This window comes from Microtus ochrogaster, unplaced genomic scaffold (genome assembly GCF_000317375.1).
Source record: "Microtus ochrogaster isolate Prairie Vole_2 unplaced genomic scaffold, MicOch1.0 UNK6, whole genome shotgun sequence".
In the NCBI taxonomy this organism is placed as follows: Eukaryota; Metazoa; Chordata; class Mammalia; order Rodentia; family Cricetidae; genus Microtus; species Microtus ochrogaster.
In genome coordinates, this window is record NW_004949104.1 from 5,890,180 (window position 1) to 5,910,132 (window position 19,953).

At 38.7% G+C, this 19,953-nt stretch overlaps 1 protein-coding gene across 1 annotated transcript in view; it reads right to left on the reverse strand.

Annotated features, from left to right (window-relative positions):
* Nucleotides 1-19,953, reverse strand: part of Diaph3 (diaphanous related formin 3) — a 447,861-nt gene that overhangs the window by 93,437 nt on the left and 334,471 nt on the right. The window contains exons 26-27 of the mRNA XM_005366057.2: nt 19,588-19,683; nt 19,053-19,112 (exon numbers count right to left, since the gene is read on the reverse strand). Coding sequence (XP_005366114.1) covers nt 19,053-19,112; nt 19,588-19,683 — 156 coding nt within the window. The remainder of the gene's footprint in view (nt 1-19,052; nt 19,113-19,587; nt 19,684-19,953) is intronic.

Sequence of the window (19,953 nt, forward strand, 5' to 3'; positions counted from 1 at the left end):
GATAATATAAAATTTTATGTGACAAAAAAAGCAATCATCTAGAGGCGACTATGTATCTCTCTTCTGGATCTGTCTCATGACATAAATAGAATGATGTCATGCTAGTACATGTTAGTGAACCATGTGTCATACTAGTACATGTTAATAAACAGGAAAAGTAATTCAAATTTACCATAAAATTAAGCCCACACATCATAAGTGAGTTACATTAAGAGTTTACCTGATTTGTGTTTATAACTACAAACAGATTTGAGAACATATTGTACCATATTCAAGCAATATTTCTTGATTAACAGCAATAATTAAGTGTAATGAATGTATATCAGATTTAGAGTTGGGAGGATCAATCTTCAAACATAGTTACATGGCAATTTACTCATTTCTTTTTCCATGTAGTCATTCATATATAAATTCACTACAAAAATGGTTTGCTGATGACTTCCCATGGAAGAGTTAATTTTTCTAGGGTATTCTTGTAGAGTCAATGTGCAGCCAGAGAAGCATGAGGCTAGCTACCATATGGCTGCTATTGTAGTACAAGGACAAGATAATAAACAGGTGAACTGAGGTGATTTCAACAGAACAGGATAAGCAGGTGGGGAATTTGATAACACAGTTGTTTTTTAATGTTAACATTGTAGGCCAACCATTCTTAAATCCCTCATTGAAGTATTGTTATGTGGATTTTAATGGTAACTTAAAGTGACATAGAGACGTTCAACTCTGTTTGGCATGCGAATTTTGATAGAATTCTCAATAGGATTACAGAGATTTAGTTTAGCTTAGTGGTAGAGTACTTTCCCAGAAAAATGGGAAGACAGTACTTCTAGCAAAGCTACCCAAATTATAAAATAATACTCAAAGTTACTTCTTGGGTAAATGCACCTGGAGTGCTGAAATTCTTATGCCCTGATCATAGAAGTATATACTGGCACAACATTGTGGAAAACTGGTAGGTGATGTTTCCAAATGTTCAATATACACAAACCGAATGAAAGAGTAATTACACTTCTAAATAACTGACAGAACCAAAGAACACATCTAATAACAGAGTTCTTAGCAGCAGTATTTGCAATAGTCCAAAGCTAGAAACATAGCTACTAATGAGAAAAAAAAATAGTTCTGTATAGTAAAATACCACACAAAAGAATGAATGAATTGCAACTTCATATAACAACATGGCTATGCAGCGTATTGTTTTATTTATATAAAGCATAGGCTAAAAGTAGATTATACTAGCACAGTCAGGTATATTTGGAATGTGAAACACTGCCTGAGAGGAGTTGGAAGGAGCTACTGTAGTTCTATTTTCATTTCGATCTGCATGCTGGTTCCACGGTTAAGTCCATTTTGCAAACCTTAATCATGCCTCATACTCAGGAATTATGTACTTTTCCATATGTATGTTTTCTTCATTTAAAGTATATGCACAACATGAGGGAAGAAGCTAGAGTTTATATGGAGAATTTAAATCAAACCAAACATCTGCAAAGCAATCAAATACACACTGCCAAGCAATCTAGTGAAACAGAGGGAGTTTTACTATGCAAGAATGCGTGTATTTGTCTCCTATCACTCATTTGAGAAATAGGATTTTGTATTTCTTGCATGATGAAAACAGGGCTTAAGAAGAGCTTCATGTAAACTAGATGAGATTATAGGTAGGATTGGAGGGCTTGGTAGAACACGTGACTATACCACATGGGACTACAACTGAGGCAGAAACAAGGCCTCCCCTTTTTTGGGGGGGTTTTGGAGACATGGATGGCCTAAAACTAGCCATGTAGTCCAGGCCTGCCTCCATCTGTGGAGATTAAAGACTTATGCCACCAAACCTATCAAAACCAAAGTTTTAAAACAGATAAACAGGAGCTCAGGGTCACCATGGGGAGAAGGCTGCCAGCAGGCTGTGGAAAGTGACCAGAATATGCCAGGTTAAAAAGTCATTCTCAAAGCCCTCTCTGATAATTAAAACATACAGATGCAGAGGAGACAGAGCTCATTTCTAGGACATAGTCCAAGTTTCTACAAGGCAGTCCCTAGACTCACGGACTTCCATTACCTCACTCCATTACTCGCCCTGAGCAGACTGTGTCTTTTATATTTAGACAAGAGGAAGAGAATTGAGATCAGTGGAAGAGGAGAAAGTAGGTTAATAGAATGGAGAGTAGTAGGCTGTGACCAGTTTCCCGTAAGAGAGCAGCAAACGAAAAGGCCAGTGTTTAAGAAGTGATGAAAGCCTTGAGACCGATGAGAGAGGAAGTGGCTGCCAAAGGTCACGCTGTGGCAACAGGTCTGGCAGAGTCTGTCTTTGCTCTGTACAACCAGACCAGCTCTCCCCTAATGTGCTGCCCTCCACTATTTCTGTTGTCTCATTTAAAAGAGAAAAGAGAAGAAAAGAGGCAGGCACATCTGCGAAGATGACAAATCACAATCAATTTTAAGTGCTTTTTTTTTTTTTTATTATTATCATTCCTTGTCCTTTAGGACCCGAGGAGGACCAAGCTTAAAGCTATGAAATGACACCTTGGATTAAATAACACTATCTCCATGGCTTACCAAGCACAGTGTAAGGCCTCCTGAAAGAAGCTCCGTGTTCCCGTGTAGTGAGAAGACTGCTAACAGAACACGTAAGCTATTTGCAATCCGTGAGTTTGTAGAGGTCCCACGTTCCTGGCTCGTCAGGACTAAACACAAGATGCTATTAACATGTTCAAAACTAACTCCGAACAGAATTTACTAGCTCTTGCTTAAGTGTGGTATGTTAGCAAATGAGGATTATACTTTTATTTGCACATCATAATATTTTCTGCTACATAACTACTTTAACGGAAAAAGTATATTTAGATAATTTAATAGGCCCAGTCATCATATTTCAAGATAAAAAAGTTACCACGATCTTTTAACCTTAAGATTGTGACATCAGAGCAGATGACGAGCAAATGGGAGACGAGCTGTTCTACTTAGCATTTTCAGTGCGTCTCCACTGTCCTATTCCTCTAGAAACCGGGATAAGGCAGCTTTTTTGACTAATTAACCCAAAGAGGTTTGACTAATAGAAGAAGATTGCAGGCATAATTATTTAAATGATCATGTACATAGAACTTAATGATCATTATCATTTATTCTAATATTATTGCTAATAAATGGTAAAGCTGTTTAAGCTAAATGCTGTCACTTCACACCAAGTACATCATGGCCAACAGTTATAAATCCTAATTTATTTGGGAATCCATGAGACATTGTGGCTTCCTTTAACGCATGCCAATGCTTACTTCAATGTAGAGACCTTTACAGAGGAGACAGTGTTTAGCATTTCCGCCCTTATCTAGAGCACTAACAAGCAGCCATGCTGTTATTTCCCTCTATGCCACAGTCCCAGCTAAAACCAGCTGTATCCCAGGCTTTCAGGAGATGAATGGGACATATGAAAAGTCCCTTTTCTCTACAAAAGAGTCAATGATTGTATAACTAACACCAATGTTTCAAATGCTAATTTCATCCCATTCTCTTGCTTACTAGGATTCAGCAGATAGAGATTGCCATCAAGTTCTTATGTACCCCTGGAAGGCTACTTCTGCTCGAAAAGGCAGAAACAGTGAAGTGGTACTTGAGGTCTCCCTCGGCTCGTTTCTATTATTATTTTCTCTCAGCTTAAGAGTGACAAGAGAAAAAGAACTCAGAAGTGTGCTGCAAAATCAATGGCCAATGTTATCTATAGATACACACAAAGGTTGGAGGGCTATTTTATATGCAAAAGCACAGATATATATTTGTCTTGAGCAAGGGATACAGCCATTACTGCACTCTTAACATCTCCTGTTGTTCCTCAGGAATGCACTTTGAAGAGCAATTTAGCTTTTAGATTGCATATAAATAGTAATCTGAGGGCTAGAGTGTAAAGGAGGTTTCTTTAGGTCTTATAGATTACTGGGAAAGAGAAAAACAAAGGGAAAAGAAAAGTACAATAGTGTCCATGAGGAAGAAGGAAGGCAGATACCTAGCAAAAAGGAATTTTGGGTAACTGTTTTATCCCTTCCTCTCCTCCTTAAGACAGGGTCTCATGTGGCTTACGCTGCCTTTGAACCCATTATGTAGCTGAAGATGACCTTAGATTTCTGATCCTCCATCCCCTTCTGAGTGCTGGGATTACAAGCACGCACCATCCTTATTAGATGTTAGGATGGAACCCACAGGCTTACTGCTTGCTAGGTAAACACTAGCAACAGTAACAACCCAGCCTCCTCATTATTCATAAAAAGGATAACCTTACTAGCTCACAACATGGGGCTCTCCAAATGGATGCCTACTGTACAGCTCTCTGCAGAGTGAAGGGAGAGGGAGAAGCTGGAACAAACTTCCCAAGACGAAAGTGGCAGTATCTTACACGTTAATCTCGTTAGTGACACAGACCACTCCTTGCTGTGCCAGTGTCCATTCTTTCCACTGTAATATACTATTGTTTCAAGTTAGCATCAGTGCCATGTGAGTTAAACTTATGTTGTCCCCCAGCCCAGTTTTTCCTGGTTTCATTATTGTGATTGCCAAGGGGGAAAGTTAAGAGTTTATTATTCTCTTTAAAAGAAGTTTTGTAGCCTTTTGTGTGTGTGTTTGTGTGTGTGAGTGTGGCTGTATATGTGTGGAGTGTACACAAGCATACATGTATGTGGAAGCCAGAGTTTGTTTTCAGATGTATTTCTATAATTGCTCTCCATCCTTACAGTTTGAGAGAGGGTCTCTCATTGAACCTCACTGAAGTTTAAGGACTCTGCTAGGCTGCTTGGCCAAGAGATACAGGGACCCACTCATTTCCAATCTCTCCTTTCACCCTCATCCCAAGGATTAGGAATACAGGCTCCTGCCACTGCCCATATGGTACCGGGGATCTCAATATCTTCATGCTTGTGCTCCGAGTCCTTTACATGCTGTAATCTTTTAATTTTCAGGTATGTATATTTTTTTCTATCAAAGAGATCACACTGATTCATGTATTTAAATAAGGTAAGGAACTATTTATAGTAAAAAGAATTAGTTTTAATCTTGCTTATTAGTATACTTGTTCAGCATACCTCTAAAATGTGTTTAAAATTAACATTTTCTTCTACTGATACACGTGTTAAAAGAAAGATTACATGTGGAGAGTAGTGAGAAACTAGCATGTTCAGATGTGGTATACACTGTATGCTCAAACTTTTTTTTTCCCAGACAACATATGGGGTACATCATATATTTTAATTTTAAAAGAGCTCAATTGAAAATAAAGTTTAAAGGCTAAATCATATGCCAGGATCAATCCACCTATTTGAGTCTGGACTATCCTCTAAGCTGCCTGCGGAAACAGCTTGTTCCCAGTGTGGCGCTGCTGGAATAGGGGAGGAGGTAGATGTCTTGGGAAGTGAGGTTCACCTTACGTCATCAGAGAGATGGTTTTAAAGGTGATCGTGAGGCCAAAGCCTTTTCTCTTTTGTGTGTTCTGATGACAATGTGATCAGTTTGCTCCACCATGTAACCTGCCTCAACAAAGCCAATACATGCTGACCAACAGCCAAAATAACAGAAAGGGGACTTAAAAAATAAATGCACTAGTTGAGATTTCAAATCACCAACTATTTGATTCTCAAGAGTGATTCCAGCTACAATCACTAGCAATAGTGGAGAGAGTGCTTGAACTGGTCTTCCCCTGTAATCAGATTGGTGAATACCCTAAACTGTCATCATAGAGCCTTCATCCAGTAACTGATGTAAATAGATACAGAGATCCACAGCCAAGTACCAGTCCAAGCTCTGGGAGTTCAGCCGAAGAGAGAGGGAGGAGGAAAATTTGAACAAGGTAGGTCAAGATCATGAAGAAGAAATCTACAGATACAGCTGACCCAAGCTCGTTGGAACTCATGAACTCTAGACTGACAGCTGTGGAGTCTGCACAGGACCAAACTAGGCCCTCAGCATGTGGGCAACAGTTGTTTAGCTTGGTCTGTTTGAGGGGGCCCTGGCAGTGGAACCAGGATTGACCCCTAGAGCTCATTCCTTATGGTGGAATGCCTTGCTCAGCCTTGATGCGGTGGGGAGGGGCTCAGTCATGCTTCAATTTAATGTGCCAGGCTTTGTTGACTCCCCACGGGATTCCTCTTGGAGGAGTGGATGGGGGATGAGTTGGATACTTCTTATGTGGACAACAATTTTGAAAACTGGTCTCTCTATCTTTGGCTACTTACATTCAATGAAGGAAAGTAAAATAAATGAAATATCAAAGTAAAGCTAAAGGTGTCCCAGAAATCAGTACTTTAGCTGCAAGTGCCATTTTCTTCAAGAGCTCAGATAATGTAGTTGGTGCATGCCTGGAAGAAACCCAGCGGCATTCAGGTCCCCACTATTCCTGCTCTGATGCCATCCACTGATGCGACACAAGTACAGCGCAATGCCAAACCACACATTCATGTGTGATGCTCTAAAAGGTTTCATTATTTCCCTAAATGATCGCAAATTTTAAATAAAAATACCCTCTAAAACTGTAATGAGTCTTGAGGGCCTGTGTGCTAACCCCTCTCCATCTGCTCACGGCCACCAGAGCTCTGTATCATGTGTGGAGTTTGTCAGAGCCTTTCGGCCATTGAGGACAGGCTGCCCTTGGTTACAGGGTCTAAGAAGCACCCTGCCTGCATCTTTTCCTCTTAGCCTTCACACAGAACTCTTCCTACACAAGCAGTCATCTTCTTTCCCCCAGACCATCAGTGCAAAAATTATCTTCTGTCTTCCTGATTGATTTTCTTCCACATTCCCTAGAGGTTACACATCATCCTTCATGACCCTTTCCTCCCACACTTCCAGGAAGAGATTTTATATCCTAGTTTTCAGGGGAAATCAATATGATATGTGAGACCTTTGAACTCTCCTCTATAAACAGTTACTTCCACTTCTAGTGCAACATCCTCCCTTTGTACTGTCCAAGGCCGATCAGCCCTCACAGCTAAGTCACCAAGAGCTTCACCCTTACTACTGAATTTCAAGTTCTTACCTTCATAGCATCTTTCCTTCTCACTACAAAGGTAGTACAACGCAGGCAACTCTCAAGGCACACACAGCTCTCCAATCCTAACTATTAGTCTTTACACGCACCCCTTATACGTATTCTTCCGACCACCAAGGCAGCATGGCTCTGCTTCCATTGTCCTACCAGTCCTATCTTTGTGCCCTTCTATACAGCCTGCCTACTGCTCATTCAGTCTTGCTGATATGACCTTTTAGGCTGTGGTGACTGTTCTTTCTCTTGGCTTCTATGGACAGGAATGGTAAATTCTAAGGAGACTCCTCCTCCTTTGGTTTCTTTCCTTACCTATTACATCAAAGTGGCATTGAGCCTGCAAAACACACCTTCTTGCCAATGGTACTGAGACCACAGTGCTAAACTCTAAACTCACCCAGCTAGCCTGCTCCGTAGTCCCACTCTTCCAATGGGTCTTCAGTGTTTAATCCAACAACTGTAGATCTGCTAGGTATTTAATATATTCTTACATTTTTGTTTACTATGCCAATGAAAATTTAGTCTTTAAACAGCAAATCAGTATAACAAAACAACTTCCTGTAAGTTTTACATACAAAATTATCACGTCTGTAATTTTGTCTGTCAAGTTTTGTATCCGTAATGTGTTTCCTGTGGGTTGTATATGACCACTGTTTTAAACAAGAGCACCCGCAATCACGCCCTGAGAAGAGAAACCTTCTGAGATGGGTCTATTAATATTCCCTTCTATATGGGGTCGTCAGTTCCACTGAGATCTCCTTCCAGCCATAAATCGCCCTCCTCATGTGCATCTGGTCCTGAGGGATGTGGGCGCGGTAGGAACTGCCAGTGAATGACCTCGCATGAGTAACCCCAATACACTCACTGCTTCACCAAGTTGAACGTGGATGGAACAGTTTCTTTGGTCTGTGAATGCTCTATCTGAGATGGATATTTCTCTATGTCTCCTCAGGAAAAGTAATGCAATAGCAATCAAACAAAATCAATAACTATTGCATTGTGAGCAATTTGGTAAAATCAATAGATCTTTTCATATCTATAGGTGGGAAAATCCAAATTTAACAGTTAAATGAAAGTAGAGTTCAGAGACTTTCTAACATCTATTCATAGACTCCTTATAAGCCACATTTTGAACCTTATTACAAGAAAAAGGAGGGATTCGGAATGGGCCAAATTTTTTAAAGAGATTATCATAATCACAGTCCACTATGGAACACAAACAGAAGAGACATGTTAATCATGACAGCAATCTCAGGGAAGTCAAGGACATTATTTTCCTTATACAATAGTTGCTCATTTTCTTTTCACTCAATTTAGCCCAGGCTTTAGCATACATTTGTGAATGCTCATTACTCGAGACACATTTGCTGTTTCCTGCATAAATGGCCTTTGAAAACAATTTGAAATCTTCACTACTTGAGAGTTTTCTGGGCTGCTCATGCTTAAGAGTCTGCCTGATAATGACTATGACAAAAGGTTGCCCTGCCCTGACTATAAAATTAGAGAAGAAAGGCCTTTGCTGTCTACCCCCAGTGCATCCTTGCTCTGGCAGGAGCCCTGCTGGTGTGATTATTCTTCTTTTGCTTGACTACATAGTAAATATAAGAGACCGATATTTGAATAAAATCTGAAAAGCACCCAAATTGGTTTATGTTCCTGGACTTAAAAAAAAAAAACTTAAAATATCTAAGTTTTTGACAGTTACAAGTAACATTTAATTCTGCTTGAAAGCCCAAGCATAAAGGTGTCAAAAACAATTAGCATTTTAATAGCTCCCTTTCTTAGGTTATTAGGCAGGCACAAGTTCATCAGCAAGAGAACAAAAAATCTTCTCAAGCAAATAAGCCAATAATACTTAGAGAAATCATACAATTTCACTACATTGTTCCTTATGCTCTTTCTATATTAAATAGGATACATTTAAAAGAAATAGAAATGGAAATTGTCACCTCTACCACTGTGATGACGTTCTCTTGGCAGGGACTCTTTTTCTGTTGGGCTCCTTGCTTTTAAAGAAGCCAATAGATAGTTAGCTCTCAGTAGACACCCCTGAAAATCTTTGTGATTTCCTAATTCTACCCCAGACCACATTCTTGCTGGTGAAGGAAAAGAAAGGTAGAGAAGTAAGGGGACCCACGACTGTATGGATTAAGGCTAAGCGTGGCTGTAGATGGAAGTTTTTGATGAACAGACACAAAACCTGACTTGTATGTCTCCCTTTGAGCTATTTTGCAGTGAAATATGCTAATCCAAAGATATTTAACTGGCTCCACATTTAATTCTGACTTCAAATCTTGAAGAGTGGCGGAGCAGCTGTGCCTAGAGGCAATACAATCTTATTTCTATAAAAATCTCTCAAAGCTCCATATATAAGTGGGAGTGTAAAAATAGATAATCAAATCCAAATTAAGGCTATTAAGAACTGATTTACTGTAAAGATAATATAGCAAAATTTTGTTTAGGTTATGGATGTTCACTAAAAATGTGTAATACTTGTTTGCCTAAAATTTTGATTATGTTTTATCTTATTTTGTCACAGTTAAATAGTTTTATCATTAGGCTTTTTAATTGCATATAGTTTGTAAAAATCTTTACTGATTACTCTCTATCCATTTAACTGGGGAAGAAATACTACTGTACCTCTTAATGAAAAGAAAAACCATCTAAATAGGATGCAATCAAATCACACACAGATGCACCATGAGGGGGTGACTCAACAATTCACATTTGTAGCCTCTGTCACAAAAGAAAAATATCCAAGGATGATAGCATCTGTAATATTTGGAAAAACACTAGCAACAGGGGTGTATCTTAGGTTACAGAGAAAACAAATAGTTAAGAAAAGAAAACAGGATCATCGAGACTTTACAACTGTTTAAACCTTCATGCTATCTGTGATCAAGTTCTGCAGACAAGCACTACTGGCCAGCTCCTAGAGGACCCTCCTCCTTGATGTTTCCTGCCATTCCCTCTCTTCTTACTCATCCTCCACTGAGTCTACTTCTCTAGGGTTTCTTCTTTTGTTATAAAGGTTCATCATTAGACAACTCATTGGCTTATAAGAGACTAGCACTACTCTGGGGCCAACTCTTTCTTCCTATCTTAGAATACCCAGTGACACTTCCCCTCCCTTGCACAGTTCACATGGCCACTGAAAGGGCCTTCTGAATGCTTTTCCGCTTTTCCCTGTCCTTTCATTTTTATGTTCATTACTCAAAGATGAAACGAGTCCAAATCTCTTGGCCTGGCAACAAATTCTCAATGTTTCTCTTCTCTATGTGACTCTTTACTTTCAACCAACCAGATAATTCATGAACCCTAATTCACAATATAGAATTTTCATTAAAAATGGTTTTAAATTTTTATTATGCTTAACTGAAAGATTAACTTGATATCTTCTCTAGGTTTGGACTTAATCACTTGTTTCCATGAGCAGATATAATCTTTCCTTCATTTTAATGGTAAACATTCACGATTACATTACGGAAGTATTTAAAAGGATCCAGAGCCTGTCAGGGAAGATACAATCAAGACTATATCCTACCTTCCACATGTGATCCAACAGCCTTCCAAGTTCAGACCAGTGGTGGTCAAATATCTCCTTATGATGAAAAACAACATTTAAGGGAGGAGAAGAGGTTACTTGTACTCACAGTGAGGGCATGAGCGATTGGCATATTAATTTCACTTATGTAGGTAGAATTCAGAGACTTGACTTTGCTCCTAAGTAAGCATTAGTTGTTCCATTCTAGCCTACACATAACAAAGTCTATTCATGTGACATGTTCTTTTTAAACATCTATGCTCTGACCATCAATCCAGCAGGGTACTGGACTACCACAGAGAATAACACAGGCATCCTGCTAGGTAGTCCTGACTCCACTTTACAGAACCCATGGAAGACAGATACTGAAAGGAATGTGGGAAGAACCGTGTCGTCATCCTACAGAACGGTAGGATGTTAACAGAAACCACTGATCCTCAGGTTCTTAGGGTTCAGAGGGGCCCTGCTGAGAAGGTGCACATACTGCTGCTAGGGTGCACCCCTGCTTTCAGGTTCTGCACTTATTTCTGTTTACAGTTGGAAACCATACCTGAAATGCTGAAGTTAAGTCTGAGTTAATCTTTCAGACATTCTGATTGTGCCAAAATTTTGTATATATGTTCCGTAGCATTAAGCAAATGAATAGAAATTACTACCAGTTCATCAGGAACTAGACTGATTAGGTGTTTCTGATTTATCCATTCTTTCTTTCTCTCGAAGTTAGGGTTTCACTGTATGGAGCAAACTGCCCTGACCTCGAACTTGCATACTACCTTAGTCTTTTAGGTGTTAGCTGGTTAGTTAGTTTTTGTATTTTTTTGTCAACTCCATACGTGAGAGTCATATGGTATGAGGGAGTCTCAAATCAGTAACTCTATCAACCAGATTAGTCTACAGGCAAGTCTGTGGAGGCATCTTCATAGTTAATGAATGACAGATGTGGGAGGGCCCAATCCATTATGGGAAGTACCACTCATGGGCAGGCGGTCTTGGGATATACAAGCCACCTGTGCAGGTTAGGAGAGATGGCTCAGAGGTTAAGAGTATTGACTGTTTTTCCAGAACTCCTGAGTTCAATTCTCAGCAGCCATATGGTAGCTCACAGCCATCTATAATGAGATTTGATGCCCTCTTCTTGTGTGCAGGCAAACATGCAGACAGAACACCATATAATAAATAAATAAATAAATAAACAAATAAATAAATAAATCTTTTTAAAACGGCAACTTATGCAAGCCATGGAAGCAAACCAGTAAGCAGGGTCCATCCACGGCTGCTACTTCAGTGCCCACTTCCAGGGACACTACCCTTCCTTGAATCTTCGCCCTTATTTTTCTTCATGATGACCTATAAACAGGAAGATGATTAAACCCTCTCCCAAACCTAAGTTGCCTTTGGTCACAGTTTTTATCACAGTGACAGAAAAAGAAACTAATATAGAAAGTGATACCAGAGAGAAGGCAATTACTATAACTTGACTGCATTGTTTTGGGGAGGGTTGTGGAAGTAGTCAGATAGTCAGAACTTTGGGCTGGAAAAATGGTTAAGTGCTCAGCACTCAGTGGGTTATTCTGTAGGAGTCTTGCAGATAAGAGTACCAATAGAAACTTAGATGGAGGCCTGGCTTTTGAAGTTTCAAAGCCTCCTAAAAACTCCATAGAAGTCATTGATGTGATAATTTGAATTCTGAATTTGTGACTTCTGGTCAGCCTGGGTTGAATAAATTGTCGTTTACCAGAGTCCAGCCCACTGATGTAAAATTTATGCTTTACTCTGACATCTGATGTTGGTTTGCTGGTGCTGAATGAATTTTTAAAATGTTTACATTTTTTAAAGATTGAATAACTTTTAAAATCTTTTATATTTTAATATTAACAAGAGTTCCTGGGGACAAGTAAGAAAGGAAATGTTATTGGTTAACAGAGATATATTTGAGTGTAAAGTTGACAAGGGGTCAAATGCATTGGTTAGCTTTTTGTCAACATGGCATAAACTAAAGTCATCTTGAGAAAAGAGAAACTTAAATGAGGGAGTGGTTCCATTAGATTGGCTTGTGGGCAGGTTTTTAGCGGAATTTTCCTTACTAAGTATTGACATGGGGGCCCAGCTTACTGCAGGTAGTGCCACAGCTGTGTGAGTTGTCCCGAGTTACATAGAAAACAGGCTGAGCAAGCTCTGGAGAGCAAGTCAATAAGCAGCTTTCCTCCAGGATCTCTACTTCTGACTCCAGGTTCTTGCTTTTACTTTCTGTCCAACTTCCATTTGTGTTGAGCTATAAGCTACGAGAAGAAATAAACCTTTTCCTTACCAAGTTACTGTTGGTCATGGTATTTATTATAGCAATAGAAAGCAATCCAAGATAGTGCTAGAATTACAGGTGCGTACCCACACCACTAAGCCAACCTTTAAGTATCAGTCATCTATTGCATAAGACCCCCAACTGCCACTTCAATGTCTTGAACATACTAAGCAAGTACTCTGTCACTGACTGAGCTATAGTCATGGCCCTAGAGTATGAATCCAAAGTGCCTAAGGAACACTTATTATAGTTTTTTTTTTAAATAAATAGTGGATTATCAAGGGTAAATAATTCAATTTCAGCCTAGGATTTCAAAGCCAAAGCGAAAGAAAGAGAACAGTAAAAGATGTCATTCAAACATTTTTGGTAAAGATTTGCACAGGATAAGGGATAGATTGCTGGCTATATGTCAGATTTCACTGATGTTGATGGCCACCGGAGAAAGAATTCTTTATATTAGGGGGTCAAATATATACTAAGGTATTTTAGTGCAAAAGTCCAAAGGATATTTAATTATTTTCTCTTAAATTCTGAAATAAGAGATGCTCTGTGCATATAAAAATAAATTACAAGGTTCGGAACTATAGCTATTGTTTTAAGATGATATAAACAATACAGTCAATAAAAGATACGACAACAAAAATTTAAAATAGTAGCTAATAAGATTAAATGTGTGGCTCGATACATGTGTGCATATTAGTCAGGGGTTTCTAGAGTAACAGAACTTATAGAATGAATCTCTATATATAGAAAAGATTTATCAGAATGACTTACAGGCTGTAGTTCAGCTAATCCAACAATGGCTGGCTGCGAATAGCAAGTCCAAGAATTCAGTAGTTGCTCAGTCAACAAGTTTAGATATCTCAGTTGGTTTTCAGTATATGCTAGAATCCTGAAGAGGTGGGCTCTAATGCCAGAGAAGTAATGAACTTGCTAGTAAAGTAAGGGCAAGCAGGCAAAGCAAAAACTTGTCCCTCTATGGTCTTCCAGAGAATGTGTAGGCCAGAATAGATCTGGACTAAAGGGATGTTTTCCTCCCTCAAGATCCAGTTAGAATCTTCCTTTTTGAAATTAAGCAAAAATCTCTCACAGGTGTGCTCTCAAATTTTGGGTTTTAGTTATAGATGTGGTCAAGCTCACAACCAAGAATAGCCATCACAAGTCAACTAATACACAACAATATTCCCTGATGTTGTGATTTATTTCCAAATGAAAACAATAACCAGGTCATAATGATGCCTATACAGGATATAACTATCCCATATACAATCACAATCTAATTATGTACTCAACCAGGTCATAATTATGCCTAACATGATATCCCTTGTACAGCTACAAATACATAAGTTTAGAATAGGTGGCAATGTTCAGAAGATTACTTTAGTATCTCAAACTTAAATATGATAACCATTGATATTCTCTTAAGTGATATTGCACTGCACAATAAAGGAATTGTGGAAAGGAAACATAAATATATGCACAAATGCATTGTTAAAATATGACAGAAATACTCATGTCAATTAAAATCCTCTTTTCAGTATCTGGCCATGTGGCAATAGCTGGCTGTTGTAACTATTTTCCTTTTCTATCTGTCTTGTATTTCCTACAGCTTTGGCAAGTACCTCAGCAGGTTCTGGCCCATACTGATATTCTTGATGGGTCTGTGCCCCTTTGCAACCTGTCTGGATTAGGCTGTTTTGGTTTCCACTGACTTTAATCATATGACATGGTAGCACCAAGAGACACCTCAAAGGATCTCTTGAACTCCAGACATAATATCTCTTACCTCCATTGTGGAGAAGCAATCGAATTTCCCCATGATAATCTACATCTTTGACCCTTCCAAACACTGTTATTCCTTTCTTAGCCTGTTGGTTTATCATCGTTAGAAGCCCGAAGTGTCCAGGGGAAAGTCTGAGCTTTCAGTTCAATGGAATGTTTGTTGTGGCTCCTAGAAGGAACACTACTATCTCTGGAACCAAAATTTCTAGGCCAGCAGAACTAAAGGTTACAGGAACAGGAAGTACAAATTTTCCTACTGGGTCATTAGGAGTGATGATGGGTGGAATATTCTCTTTTACATCCCTTGATTTCTGAACATGTGAATTATAGATATGAAAAAACTGTACCTTATATTGGTCTTTAAAGCATATAACACTGGCTAGATAACACTGGCTCAGTCCTCCAGGCTGCTAATTGTAATTGGTGCTATAAATGTGTCTTTAAAGGGCATTCCATCTTTTGAAGCCAGCTGCTGCAGGATGGTGGAGACATGGTAAGACCAGCGGATTGTAAAATCGTGTACCTGTTGCTACACTTCCTTGGCTATAAATTGTGTTCCTAGGTCAGAAGCAATTCTGTATGGGATACCATGATGGTAGTTAAGGCATTCTCTAAGTCCATGGATAGTGGCTTTGGTGGAACATTACATGCAGGAAAGGTAACTCCACAACCAGAATAAATAACCACTCCAGTGAGTACAAAGTGTTGCCATTTCCATGAAGAAAGTGGTCTTACCTAGTCAACTTGTCACAAAGTCACTGGCTCCTCACATAGGGAATAGTGGCACCCGTATCTGGGGCTCAGTGTTGGTCTCTCTTGTTGCCTCAGCAGCAACTGTAGCCAAGTCACCCTCATTTAGTGAAAAGTCCATGTTGTTGAGTTCATGCACAATCCAAATCTCTGTAACCATGGCCACTTTGGGATTGGCGGGGGAAAGAGGATGACTGTTCATGATTTGGTCATCCTATCTGCTTGATTACTGAACTCCTCCTCAGCTGGAGACACCTTTTGATGAGCACAAGTATCTTCACATCTTTTGCCAATTTGGAAAGGTCTATCCGACTTTTAATCCAGATGTCTTTCTCACCAATTTTTGAATCATTAAGTCCATTCCTTCACTGGCATTAGAGCCAGTGATTCTTCAAGATTCCAGCATATACTGAAAACCAGCTGAGTCATCTAGACTTATGGACTAAACAACTACTGGATTCTTAGACTTTCTGTTCACAGTCAGCCATTGTTGGATTAGTTGAACTGCAGCCTGTAAGTCATTCCAATGAATCCCATCTATAACACACACACACACACACACTCTCTATCTATCTATATAGAGAGAGTTTGGAACAACAGCTATGTTTTAAAAAGACATTAACAAGAAATAGCCATTAAAATATATGAAGACAAAAGTATAAAATAGCAGCTATTGAGATTAAATTTGTGACTTGGTACATATGTGTATATATATATGTATTTGTGGTTTGATACATGTTTATAAGTATGTAATTTAAATATATGTTTATATATAACCCATCTTGTATGATATTTATAATTGTACAAGATTATAATACATAATCTTGTATGATATTTATAAATGGTATCCATTTGTTAACCTAAGGTAGATGTTTCCACAGTGGTTTTATTAAAAAAAATAAAAAGTGGCCATCATTCCTGAAGAATGCTTTTGGGAAGCTAAAGGCTAGAAAAACAGTGCTATCTAGTGGTTACATCTGTGAACAAGAGGCAAAGCACACCAGAGGTTGCAGAGCCTCTAGAGATGGAGTCTAAGTAGCTTTATCTTCTGCCACGAGCGATAGCAGGTCCTACATGGGAAGGAACAAACACTGATCACACGGTTCTTTCCAAGGTGCTATGGAAAACAGACTATGAACTTGGACTCTGATGTCATGGAGAAAAGACTCAATTTGGGAAGAATGTCTTTAAGGAGACTACTAGACTTGTTTCATTTTGATTACTTTCAACTATGACATGGAAACAGGGATGTTGAGAAGTAAACAGGATACATAGAAAGCATTCTGGCTATAGAAAGTAACTCAGTTTATTCTATATTATTTATTATAATGTGAATAGGCTATGAAATTTAAAACAATTACAAGAAATCTTATAAATAAAAAAATAAGTTAGGACATCAACTTCAACAAAAATACTTGCAGAAAATTTAATATCTGGCATTATTGCAAAACATATAGAAACAAATTAAAAAGTTAAAAAGATTCAATGTTGCACTGCTATCACAGTTCAGTTGTAGTATTAAACATTTTTAATGAAGTAAACAAAGTGCTTTTGGAAAGAATATAATTAACTCTAAAATATCATCTTATTCTACAAATAGTCGTGGTCCTCTGGACTTTACAATATCAACCCTAAAAAGGTTTATGTTCATGTGCATTGTTCTTAGGATAAGTTTGGTCATTTAGATTCATTTCCCTTGGACAGAAATGTAAAGGAGAAACCATTAACGTCAGTCTAAAATTGCTAAAGAGAATTTAATTGGTTATATGAATATGAGGAAAAGAATTCGATTGTTGTGGTGCATTTCTTTTGGCTGCTGTGTAATCTCCTAGCTTAATTATCACACTAGCCCAAGCATTAAGATAGCACATATTAGCATTCTAAGAATGCCATGTTCAGCAGCTTTTCTATAATGAACAGAAATACCACAGTTTATAAGCAACCACAGCCGAGCAGTTACACCCCAACATTTATTAACATTACAGTCACAGAAGGATTCAGTTCCCCAAGGCTGGTGTGCAAAGGTGCCTAACATAGCTTTTGCCTTCATAGCATCTGAAATACATATTTTAAATTATCCTTATAATGCTGTCATAGTAACCACCATAGTAAAATAATCACTGAGCTTAGTGGTTTTCTCTTTTCTTTTTTCATGATTTACAATGGGGCCTGAGTTCTAACTATAAAAGTTACACAATAGCCGAAGGAGGTATGTTCTCCTTTTTTCTAATACAATGAGTTAAATTGTCTTTAGTGGTTTTATATTGCTATCTATTATTTCTTCTTCATATTTTTAACCATGTAGAAATAAATACAAATGACCAAACTTATCTTTTATCAGCTGAAATTCTTGAGTGCCTGTATATAATTAAAAAGAAGTATGGTAGGAATTGGAGAACTGAATGCTGGTCACAGGGCTGTCAGGAGCTCTGTCCTCCCGAGCTATCTCCAGTCTCAGAGGATTTTCATTCACTTCTCTGCTAAAGAAAGTCATCTCTAAAGTTCAGGTTCTCACCATGCTCTATACTTTATAATTCTACAAGCCATGATGGTGTAAGATCATAAGCTAAGACTTGGAATGATGTAATACCCATAACAAACATCGCTTGTTCCATTTTTTTTCTTGCTATTGTCAGAACAAAAAAAGCAAATCAAAAGCCAAAGCATACATTAAAAAAATTGAAAGACCTATTTAAAATACTTCTACAGATTTCATCTTTCTGGTCATTTCTTCAGCGTTTACTAAAATACCATGACTACATAGCTACTAGGCAATCATTAAATCCCTGTGTTTTCTTACTTGACCTCTTTGAGATTAGTTAGAAGTATGGCATACATTCCCTCAGTCACATCTTAATACTTATAGAAACTAACTCCCAAAGGCGTCAAATAAAATTTGTCAGATTCAGCAGACTTTGATGACAAGCTCACTGTGAGACAACAGGACTCACAAAAGATCAACATGGTTTTGACTACATAAGGTAAGCAGAATCCAATTAACAGAGAACTTGACAGAACAGACACCAAATGAATTAGACCAAATCTGTGTAAGATGGACTCCCAAATATGGGCAGGGTAAATGCAGGTGGGTGGATGACATTCATTTGGGATCTTTTAAAGGATCCAAGTCTGTGGTAAACATCAGAGATGAAGACGGTTCAGTTTACAATTATGGTCATCCCATTGTAACAGTATAAGCAGGTCATCGGTATTTAGGGTTTGCCCATAATGAAAGCGGAATTATTTGTCACTGCACTGACAGATAAGGCAGGGGAATGGATACAGGTTTCAGGACTTCACATGGGTCTTGATGCACAGTGAATCCACTATTTAAAAGCAGTTACCACGAAATCACATTGCTTTAAAATGGTACGCTGGATGACACTGGTCAGAAATGTGCAAATGTAACTTCCAACAACACTCTTAACAAAACATCTACTTGCAACCTAATTAGAAAAACCGAAGCAACAGCTCAAAGCAATAATGCAGTATGGAAAGGTGGAGCCCCAATCTCAGAGCAAAGATATACATCTGCAGTTTTACTATCTTCCTTATCCTGGAACCTGAGAACTCCAATAGCAGCACAGCAAAACTCACAGACCAACAGGATAAAAGCAGATAAGAATAACATGCAATTTATGCATAAAGTTTATTACCATGGTTACAAACTTTGAGAACAGGCCTCTGAGACATTGGACTGAGACTCTGCCGAATATCTGCTGAGAGAGAGAGAGAGGGAGAAATTTAATATAGACGCATGTTCAACTTAAGAAGTAAAAGAGTATTACATGAGTTTTCCAAGCTTAGGTATTCTTAGCGACGACTCAGTGCTTCAGTGCCCTGAAATACTTGGAGCAGCAATGCTCCGCTATGACTTTTCCTTCCAGTCTATCTGTGCTCCAGCAAACTCTACTGGGACAATGTACATATGGTTCTTTAGATGAGACCTGTCACACTAATCAGGATTTTCTAGGTTCAGTGCGTTCATTTGTTAATGTGTTACTGACACCAGCCAACTGGAATGCATCTCTCTGTGACATCTGTCTCTGTAAGGATTAAGGAAACTCAGAAAACTCAGGAACAATTATGGCCCACAGCACTGTAGTCGTGACATAGGACTTTAAAAGAATTAGGGGAGAAACTGCTCTTCCCTGTGATTGTTCCCTAGAAAGACACAAGCACAGAATTCACCTTTTGGCTTCGGTGTCCTTTTCCTTCTGTCCCGGAAGGCAGCCCCTGACTGCAAGGCCTCCAGCAGACTATCCATCACTCCTGTCTCGTCACCCTCTGTGAAAAGAGATACAGGGAATTCCATCAGCCCTCAGGGTTACCAAAGCAATGTCAAAATACACATGCAAACGAGCGATGGTAATGCTAGAGAGGAAAAGGACAGAGCACCAGTATGAAGCCAGCTATTTCAAAAGAAGAAAGGCTCTGACTCTGTCATAAATCAACCATCTTTTAATACCTTCATCTCGCAGGGCTCGTGCTGCTGTCCACTGGAGAAGGCAGGGCTCCATAGATGTGGTGTGAAGCACTGCTCTCATAGACTAGTGG